Here is an 11,502-nt window from a genome sequence, read left to right on the forward strand (position 1 = left end):
GACACAAGGTGACCAGACATCCCGTTTTAGCCGGGACAGTCCCTTATTTTCAACCGTTGTCCCGTTTTTTCTGATTCTCACACGGGACGCCTAAATGTCCCGTTTTTAAGCGTACATGACCCAGGTGTCCCGTAATTAGTATTCAAAATATAAATGGTCAATGTTAATTCTACACTCTTCCGTACCAACACTCATTGGGAAGGTTCAGCCGTGCCTGAGTGTTCTGTGGTTCAAGTGGGAATTGAGTGGGAATTCTGAGTGTTGAAATAGTTAAAAGTATTTTTGGGTAGTACTTAAGTTAGAAACGCTGTGTTGTCATTCTTATTTGTGTATTTTGTAAATTGAAAACACTGCTGAGTCCCAAAATGCAATGTGGAACCCTCCCCCCCCCCCGTCGCTGATTCGTATGCGTCCCGTTTTTGAAAGTAAAAGTTCTGGTCACCTTGATCAGACATGGTAATTACATATGTTATTTAACTAATTTCCTAATTACAATACTATTTTCTATTTCCGGAGGTTCTAGTTTCTGGAGTCTATTCGATCTGACCGACCATTGTAGTAAGCTAAATTACCTAGTCAAAGTGCCTTTTGTGCTGGAAAAGTTTGGTAGGAAATAACAAAGTATCGAGCGAGTTCCGATCACAATTGTTTTGGAAACAATGATCTGGTTTGGATGTAATATGATAGCCTATTATTTCTAGAATCGTATGATCAAAAATTAGTCTACGAACAGTTTTAACCAGAACATTGCAGCCAGAGAGGCAGCACTAGAAGCAATCATAAAATAAATTAACTTAAAATGGCAATTGCCGAACTCTGAACTAAAATTTTCCTGTTTCATGAATTAACCCTTGTGTAGGCCTACTAGCACTGGGCAGGCCCGCAACTAGGGTTTCTGTCACCCGGGGCAAACACACAATTCGGCGCCCCCCCCCCCAAGGTTTAGTCGTAAAGTACCGTAATTGCGGGCTACTTGGACCCTTAAGGGGCTACTTGGACCCATACCAAAAAAACGTTTAAAGTCCCATATGCACTGCAATAATGAGTGAGTTCAGAGTTACATCCGTTAGATGAGATCATAATGGAGGCGCACACACATTGAAACTAGTTCTGTGGTAGGCTACGATTGAGCAGCATTGGTGAGAAAGGTCGTTGACGAAAAGAGTGTATTTATTGAGCGCCAAACTTTTATGTGTGGACACTATTTGTAAGGAAGTGGAACCAATGCTAAGTAAACACATAAGTAGTTACATATAGGTTAATGAAACTGACATGGTAAACTTTCTCATATACAATAAGATGTGTGCGTAATTGCATTATACAGTATATGAAGTGTGTACATATGACCTGGAAAACACGGATATTTTGTCCCACATCTTTTGTTATCTTTATCCCACCCCATCCTTCGTTATCTTTATCAGTGAAAAATAAAGGTCTGTTGTCACGTGTCACACAAGTAAGGACTTTTCATTGTTTCCTTAAGGATACCGGTACAAAATGGTACATCAATATAAAAGATTGCCTGCAGGTCGAAAATATGCTGATTTTTCACAACAGCTTGAAGAATGTTTACCAGCAATTCAGTCGGGGAAAATATCGCGAAAAGAAACAGAAGCTCACTTCAAGATAAGTCATTCCACCATAGAAAGAAGATTAAAGAATAGGTCAAGGCAGAATCCGGACCATCTGAAAGTGTTCACTGAAGAAGAAGAATTAGCCTTCGCTAGTCATCTTGATAAAGTTTGTGATTTCGGATTCCTCGTTAATTAACTTGATTTCAGATTTATTGTGAAGTCCTATTTAGCCATGCATGGGAGAACTGTCATTGCTTTCTAAGACAATCTTCCCAGTCAAGATTGGGTGAAGTTATTTTAGAAACTGCACCTCCAGTCAACGACTAGATTCGCTGCTAATATAGATAGGGCTCGTGCAGCTGTAGAAGAAAACGTAATCAGCTATTACAGTCATTATATTTGATAGTACCAATTAATATGATCTCTTTGTGGTTTGCAGTAAATAAAAAGTGTTGTTCTTGGAACACCTACGTCCTACTTAGTCTCAGAGCAGATTTCAGTGGTTTTCTGTAGGAAAATATGGGGGTGGGTTCAAGTAGCCCGAACGCGAGTCTTACTTGGACCCATTTTTTACAATAATCGCCTGTGTTTTGTTTTCAATATATGTAACTAAAACTGCCCTGGATATGTACAATAAAGCCTGTAGTTCCACTTAATATGGGTTATGACAATAACTTTGGAGTTTTCGTGGATGAAAACAGGCCGAAAGAACGAATTTATTGCAAAATTGGGTCCAAGTAGCCCGCGTTTACGGTATCACTTATGGATTGCAACTGTAAATAACATTCTTAATGAAACCAGTTATATCGATTTTTAAGTACTTTAACCCTCCAATACGCGCGCGGGCTACCATTGTAGCCCAACGTTTTTATTTTCCTTGCCGCATAGTAATTCGAGATGATAACTCAAAGGGTTCTGTGTACCTTTCTATCAACTATCATTCTGCGTGTTTAGGGTGTGGTCAAACTTAAAATCGAAAGGCTCTCATTGTTATTCTGCTTGAAAGTTTCATGGGCTACATCTGTAGCCCGCGAGACTATTGATGTCACGGGTGTTCCAAAGCGTCAAAGTTTTTTCATTATAGTTTGAGTGTTGATCAGATGGTCAATGAGTTTGCAAAATGCCAATTCTGATGAGAAATGTTTTTAAAACCAATATTTACGATCCAAAATCATTGAGAACATAACAATGCAACAATGAAAAGTTTATTTTTATTTCTGTAAATTTTCGGTGTAATCCTTTGATGTGGAGAAAAGAAGAAAACTTTCCATCAACAATGAAGCACACAAGAACTCCACACTATATTGTTATGTGTACCTCTCGAACTTGAGCACTTTCTGTACCTTTTGGGCACCTTTCTGTATACTTTCTGTATATATGCACCTCTAAGGTGCACACAAGTGATAGAAAAAACTGATTCGAGCAAAGCATCTCTCTTTACAGTGTATTAACTAAAAAGTTCATTAAATATGAAAGAAATTGCTTCATAAAATATTAATAAATAGATCAAGATATTTAGATTATTTAATGTATAGTAAATATTATACATTATAAACGATTAATGTAAAAAAAATGATTGAAATTAACAATAAAGCATAATAAAGCATAAGTTGGACTGATAGATAACAATTCAAAATGCCTCGAAGAGCTCTCAAGCAAAACTAATAGATAAAGCTTCATACAGCCTTCACTCGCAAAATCTCTTGGTAGGCGTACAAGAAACAATTAAATACACCGAGGCGTGTAAATTATTTTTTCCGCCACAAACTGCCCTCTAATTTAAAAACATTACAGCAATTGCGTAACATTACAGGGGGCGCGTCTGAGCTAAACTCTTCAACCACCAGCAAGGAACAAAAATCAGGAACTTTTCGCCCCCGCCCCTATTGATAACAGCGTTTTAAACTTCAGAGCTGTTCTCAATGGAGTTATACAAACAAACAGCTCCTTGTGGTAGGAAAAGGAAAGAGGGCGGATTCTCTGTGGTCGCCAAAGGGAACAAATGCATGCAATATTAGGTTTTTAATGTATGACATTACACCTATTTAGATGAGACTCTCTCTCTCTCTCTCTCTCTCTCTCTCTCTATATATATATATATATATATATATATATATATATATATATATATATATATATATATATATATATATAAACATAAACTTTTGATTTCTTTTAACATCTAGAATAAGTTCCTCAAGGGAAAGGGTGCGATTTTTAAAACAATTGATATATCTTCTTTCCGGCGCCCCCTCCAACCACGCGCCCGGGGCACGTGCCCCCTCTGCCCCCCCCTAGTTGCGGCCCTGGCACTGGGTCTTTTGGGACCCCAAAGGTGTTTGTCATGATACATTTTTTAAACAAGTGAGATTACAATTCAGTGTTTTCTTGCATTCTATCTCGAGTGTATGCTAAAGATGCCTACTAAAAATTTCACTTTGTCTGTTTGATGGTTCTGCGTTGGGGTTTTAGAAGACCCTATGGTAATTCCTGTGTAACAATGTTCTTGGTAGTACACAAGAGTTAAGTTAATTATTGCTGAAGATGTATAATCCTATGTACGGGTGAATAATAAAAAGTATACTGTATTTGTTTCAATTTTCTCCTTAACTACATTGTATCCTTCTTTATATATATATAAAACTTATCTCGCTTAGTGATCATTATTGCAATTGCATCCGTTCAAAATTACAACTTACCAAACAAGCATCCATGCGTCCCTCTGGATCCCCAGCACAAAGAAGTGATTCAATAATGCCCATTGGAAGGTCACGACCTATTCTGTTGGTGTATGATTCGTTGCATTTGTTCTGTGGCACATATTGTATAGTTACTTTCTGCAAAATGTTGCTCTTTCCGTCATCTATGGTGAAAAGATAGTAAAAAAAATTGTGCAATGGAAAAACATGTACATGCTACAACTATTTTCATAAATTTTCATTTTTTACTATAGCTATGATAGTTATTTTGTACTTAGTAGTTTATTCTAACAATATTATAGATATAATTTTGACATTAGAAACAAGAAAAGAATTTCTAATAATGATAATATATTAAAAGCTAGTTTCACCTATTTTAAAATTAATAAAAGTGATGAATTTAATACTACTGTCCATAAAAATGAGACAAATACGAATTAATAAATCTCGTTGGGCGGAAGAAAATTATATACTGCATTGCTCCCGAGAAATTAATTTTTAATAGCGCTAAAATATACAGGGTGGCCCAAAAAGTAGGTATACATACAAGCATTGATCAAGTATGACATTTTAATTTATTAATATAATGAATTTATTTGCTTTGAATTGTTCCGAGCTTAAGGTACAAGTGAAAATAAATTAAGAACAGATAAGGAAGAAACTAAGTCAATTCTTGTGTGGATAACAATAAATAAATGGTACAAAATGTCATGACCGATCAGTACTGGACTGTATACCTACTTTTGGGCCACTCTGTATGTTTGTCGTTCAACTAATTAATTGGTGTTTGTTTTTTCTCTGTTGGAATATATTATTTATGTAATGTGTATGTAAAAAATAAGTACACTGTTAATTAGTATATTGTACCCATTCTTGTGAATCTTCTATCGTTAAAACACACATATATACTACTAGTAATTTTTAAGAATTAATAAAGATGAATTAACATTTCATGTACTGCATTTAGAGAACATCCTATTTCATTAAATAAAAATACTTACAAAATGAAGTTTGTCCCCAACCAGTGGCAATTAATGGACTGTCAGGAACATCCTTGCTCATATGTAAGCAGGCTGGATGTATATTTCCAGTAAAGTCTACTTTTTCACTGAGCTTCAGTATAGCTATATCATTGTAGTGTACAGGAGGTAGGTAATCTGGATGTGGAATTCTTTCAGCTATAGTTACATTCAATGCTGTTACTCCATCTTCATCTGTACTTAAATCATGATCACCTAATCGAACAACTACAGGCGATTTTCTAGAGAGGGTAAAAAAAATGCTTTGTTTAATACAAAAACTTTTAAGTAAATCTATTAGTCTATCAAAAATAATCTATTAGTTTATCAAAATGCTTTCAGTTGAACATGAAAATAGCCAAACTATTGAACGTTTCTTTCTAAAATTAACACATTATTTGCTATTGATGTCATAATCTCGTAGTAGTAATTGAGTGTACATTACATATTGATGTGAATGAATCTGTTTATATTTCGAAATGGAAGAAGCTATTTCTTATTCCAGCAGAATATCAGTATGAAGAATTAATATATATTTTCTTTCTTGTAAAGAGAAAACATCATGATATTTTTCTGTGTTAAATTTTCTATTTAAAATTGCTATACAGTTGATGATGGATGATAATTTGTCTGTTTATTGCACTAGTTTAGTTTGTGTAGAAATTCCACTGCGTCGAGGCCAAGGCTAATAAATGAAATAGAAGCCCGTAATTCTTGTCATCTGACACTGTCATATCTAGGAATTATTCTCCTTTTCTTCCTCTTTTGTTATCCCTCTTCTCAAATTGGCTATGTAAGTTGTTTCTGTGCTTATGGTCCCGAGTTCAATCCTCCAAAGGGTATTTTCTTTGGATAAAAGTTTGTTCGGAACACAATTTAAAAGTAGATTTCAATTCGTACATCCTAGATACTTAAAGCATTTAACTTAAACTTCTATTAACGAATCTCTTTTAGAACATTTGGAAGTCCTTTCACTTGTTTCCTCTTCATCTTCCTTTTCCTCTTGCACGCACGTTTGTGTATATGCAATTTTATTTGATTTCTCATTTTGAATTGTATACTTTTGTTGATTTCATTTTTTGAATTGCATGCTTTTACTGATTTCCCTTTCAACACCTGTTGAGCAAAAAGTGCTATTTCAGCAACGGGTTGAATTGAAAAAAGATACATATGAAGAAGATCTGACTTGTTTTGCTTGTGAAGCCCCCAGAGAGAGTACTTACGACGAGACATTTCTTGGACCTTCCGTCAACTTCTAGTTGCAAATACGCATTTCGTAAATCCAACAGAACGTAATGCTGTGCTCCTACTTGCTTTTGAATTTTGGGTAAGGAATACGTATTTTTTTTCGTATAAAGATTTTCTGTTCCCTTGAAATCAAAACAGGTGTAATTCATTCAATGTCTAAATCATAAGGCGGTTCTAAATATTTAAACCTTTAATAACACAACTACGACCATCTTCTGAGTATTACTTTTTATTAAGCAATATGCCAAACAGAATCACAAGAAACATAAAACAAGGAAAACCTACTTTTTTAAAAAAATATATGAGTATTTCTTTCTTCTTCAATATCAGAAGAAAGTTGCTGAAATAGTATTTTCTGACCAACAACTGCATGATTTTGTTGGTTTCCCCTTTAAATTGCATGCTTTTATTGATTTCCGTTTTCGAACGGCATATTTTTATTGTTTTCTTTTTTAATTGCATGCTTTTATTGATTTTCCATTTTTAATTACATGGTTTTATTGACTTTCTTTTTCGAATTCCATGCTTCATGAGTTTTTCTGTTCTACGTGTTGCATATTGTCATTCATCCTTTCTGTTCTCCCAATTATTCTTTCACCCTATGCTTTCTGCAGAATCCTTCCCAGGTATAAAATGTGTCAGTTAATCATATTGTAATAATTCCTGAAGTGAGAAAGTGAAAGATAATTGTAGAGTTTCGAGAAAAATAGCGATTTTTAAGTCCAGTTCAAATTCCATTGGCTAGGCTCAAATCTGGGACCTCCCATCAGACGGAGTTCTGTACTATTGGGCCATCGCGTCCTTTACACACATGGTTCATGCTAGAAAGAAAACCAACTATTTACCTAGGCATGAACTTTTAAGTATAATACTGTAGATAACTTCGATTGATGTTTGAAAATAAAACCTTCAACCTAAAAACAAACTTTAAAAAGAATACTATAAAATTCGGTAAAATTTATTAACTTACTTAATTGGTTACTTAGTATTCGAAAAATCTGAAATTTAACTTCAGATGAAAGTTTTGGATACTGATGGAATAAACATACATGCACTAATTCATGTATGGAGCATACTTTGCTCACTCTTTTTGTATAATTTAAACCGAATGTTGAGCTCCTTCGTGGCTAAGCAGTTAGCGTACGCGCCTTTGGCGTGGGAGACCCGGTTTCGATTCTCGGTGGAAACTCATGTAATTTGGATTCCATGTTAATCAGCAAGTCCACATCTCATAAAGCCTCGCTGCTGAAAGGGCCGTTAAATTCAAAACTCAAACTAAACTGAATGTTAAAGCAATTTAATTTACAGAATATGTATTTTTTCTCTAATTAGAAATTATATTTAAACGTATTTGATCTGAATCAAAGTATTAAATTACTAATATAAGGATTTCCTTCTTTAAAAACTTAGTATATAGAGTATTTTATTATGAAAACAATCAATGAAAAATATAGGTTTTGTAGGGTTTTAAGACTACGATATATATATATATATATATATATATATATATATATATATATATATATATATATATATATATATATATGAAACAAGTTTTTAATTTCTTACGAATTGTCCAAAAGAGTTTGGAGATGTCACCCAAAAATGTCAAGTTACCTTTGAGAATTAAAGAGGCAGTGTGCTGCTGTAAGAACATACTGATCGCTTATTAAAGTTCCTCCACAATCCCAGCTAATTTCTGGACCCATTTCGTAGCCTAACACAACCTACGAAGTAAAGGAAAAGAAACTAATCGATTAAAATGTCTTTTTCCTATATACAGTCTTTAAAAAATACAATGAACGAAAAGGACCTGAATCTCAAAATTTTGAGAAATATATTAGAAAAGGAGAAACAATAAATTAATTTTATTTAATAGAAATAGAAATTATTTTAATAGAGAAATAATTTCAAAAGTACCACGGCTTTTAAAATTTCAATATTTATAAATGTTTTGTAGTATATAGTGTTCGTAATTTCAAATTCAACCTTATCTCCATTCTTAACTTTAAGTCTTTGTCATGTATTCGAACTTAACTAATGACATAAATACTCCGTGATCTGTAGATTTTTTTTTGTCAAATTACATTAGTTTTATTTTTTAAGAATTCTTTATTAGCCTTCTACTTTATATATATATATATATATTGTGGATATATACGGTTTAGGAACATATTATTTTGGAAATAGAGTATCTTAATTATTAAATGTTATATCAAAGCAGGGTGCGAATTGGCGGGGGGGATGCCAGGGATATCCCCCCCTGACAAAAATCTTTCCCACCCTGGAGAAGAAAAATTTTATCCCTGGCAGGGATAACTTTTTCCCCCTCTGGAATATTTTTAAGTGGACATAAAGATAAGTAAGTCTACTTTGCGTAGCTAACCTAAATATTACTTGAGTGAAAATTTATGAAAGATCTCACATCTCAACTGTTTTGTACTTGTTAGTGTATATATATATATATATATATATATATATATATATATATATATATATATATATATATATATGGGGGGAGGACTGGGTGCGCATATGGGTGAAATTCATCCCCCCCTGGGAAAATTTTTCAATTCGCACACTGTATCAAAGTATAGTAATGAAATGTTGTCATATAGTGTAAACACGTGTTTGTGTTTATGTGGTTACGTTAATAATTTGTATATGCGTTGAATGTTATGTTTTGTTACGGCTAGACGCTAAGTCGTCAGTTTGTATGTTATTGTGATTTGTAATGTTTTGGTTGAAGAATTGAAATGTCATCAAGATGTAATGCTGTAACATTGACACACTTTGACTGTGGCATAACTGTCAGGTTTGCAGAAATTTGTTGGTCTGAGAATTTGATCACGATGTAATTCGGGTGAAACCAATGTTTTACCAATAGCTGAGATATACAAAAAGTCAACAACGTGAATTCCAGAATGTCTGGAAACTGAGTATAAAAACCTATGGTCCGAAAGGATTTGGATCAGAAGTGGATCATCAGAAGTTGAGTATCAACAGAGAGAACCACTTGTACTCTTATCACAGTAGTCATTCAACTGTGAGTCCAGTAAAGGCGTAGATCTAGGGAGATCTAACATTATCCAGTACAACCATTAACTTGGATTATGGTTGAACAATAGTCGGCGAACATAGACTATTGGCAGCACGAGATATTCATCATCTAGAACTTCAACATCAGTCCAGGCATCATCTACTAGAAGGTATGTGTATCTCAGCTATGTTCGAGTTATTCGTGATTGACTTCTTAGATGCTTAAGATATGTGATCTGACGCGTTATACACAGTCTACGTTAACAACATTAACACATGATATTTCAGAAAATACAAATATCTAAATGAAAGTTAATTTTATGTGGTTTTCTTCTGTTCCCACTTCGTACCTACTCATTACAGATGGTGAGTAGTAGCGATCTTCAACCGTCACACATTGATTTATCCCCATGCAATTTAGGCACGACGGTTGGAGGTTGTTATGGTGGAGATACGTTCGGTTCGAGCCCCGGTGTGTGTACTAGTGTAGTTCCCACCATTGTTAGAGTGGAGAAAGTTATGGTTCGAATCCCGCAACGGAACAATTTTAGTTTAAGTATTAACCTACCATTGTTATGGTGATGGAGTGTTATGGTTCAAGTCCCGGTTTAAAATATTTATAGATTAAGTAATTTAGTATGGTAAAATTTTGTAGTGTTAACGTTCACCAATTGAATACGAGATTTGGTTCGGATCTCGAAAGACTTAGGCATTGACTCTAGTAGATTAAGTAATCAGGTTAACCCGCACCACCCTCCCACACTTCGTAGTCAAAGATATAAGTTGTATTAAGTATATATTGATAAATGAATGAAAATACTGTGTTGACGAGGGCACAGAAAGCAAATAAGGGAATTAGTATTGAAGTACATAATTTATTTGGTATAAGGACACCTGAACGACGAAATAATTCTAGTAGTCAGGACAAAGTCGCGAGTCCAAAATTATTTTAAGTAAGGAACCGGTGTTCAATTTCCCTAGTAGTCCGGTAACTAAATCCGTGTCGGAAGATTTTCCATCTATTATAAATTTAGATCAGAATTTAGTAAATAGTAACAATAAGGACGTTAAAATGGCTTCTAATATTACTTTTTACGCGGACATAAATAAGCTACCAAAGTTTGATTTGAAGAACGATAGTGACATCGTTTCTTTCTTTGATGAGTTCGACGATGCTTGTCAGACGGCAGGTATCGCCGAAAACAAAAGAAAGGAGTTGATACCTAACATTTTTAAAGGAGTAGGGAGACAATGGATAAAATTGTTCCTGAAACGGAAAAATACAGCGGAAATACAATACAAGGATTTACAGGCAGAAATCGTTGAAGAATTTACCAAATCGAATGTAACGCTCGATATCGAAGACAGAATTAAGGAACGTTTGCAACAAGAAGACGAGGCTGTCATAAACTATGTATATGACATGCTCGTTCTTTGCGAGCGGTTAGACTCAAACATGACGGAGTAAGCAATTTAGGCACGACGGTTGGAGGTTGTTAATATATATATATATATATATATATATATATATATATATATATATGTAAGAAAATTTTCCAAACTTACCATATGTGCAAATTCTCCCACATTCGCATTCTCTCCGTTCTCTATCAAAGGTACAATGATCTCGGGACAGGTGCTGCGATAGCTGTTGCAAGCTAGGAAAATAATAGCACACAGTTAGTAAGGTTTATTCTCTAAAATACATAGTTTGAGTATTACTTGACTCTACTATACTTCAAAAGAATGGGTTTTGAGATATAACTGAAATTGAGATAATCTTGACCTAATACCATGTTCTTCTGATAGGTCTTATATTTCCAGAATATATGCTATTGATATATTAAGCATGAAAATTTCGAGAGAAATACATTAATTACTATGTGAATCAAAGTACTTTGAAAGCAGGGGCGGATCCAGGGG

General features: G+C 34.3%; 1 protein-coding gene across 1 annotated transcript; it reads right to left on the reverse strand.

The window, feature by feature from the left end:
* Nucleotides 1-4,273: 4,273 nt before the first annotated feature.
* On the reverse strand, nt 4,274-11,237 carry LOC145678318 (serine protease snk-like; the record flags this gene model as incomplete). The annotated part of the gene is made up of 4 exons (XM_081748326.1): nt 4,274-4,437; nt 5,275-5,534; nt 8,158-8,267; nt 11,146-11,237. Coding segments are annotated over 4 exons (626 nt in total), but the record flags the coding sequence as incomplete, so codon positions are not given.
* Nucleotides 11,238-11,502: the final 265 nt, after the last annotated feature.

This window comes from Thermobia domestica, unplaced genomic scaffold (assembly GCF_964235325.1).
Source record: "Thermobia domestica unplaced genomic scaffold, izTheDome1.hap1.1 HAP1_SCAFFOLD_2454, whole genome shotgun sequence".
NCBI classification, from domain to species: domain Eukaryota; kingdom Metazoa; phylum Arthropoda; class Insecta; order Zygentoma; family Lepismatidae; genus Thermobia; species Thermobia domestica.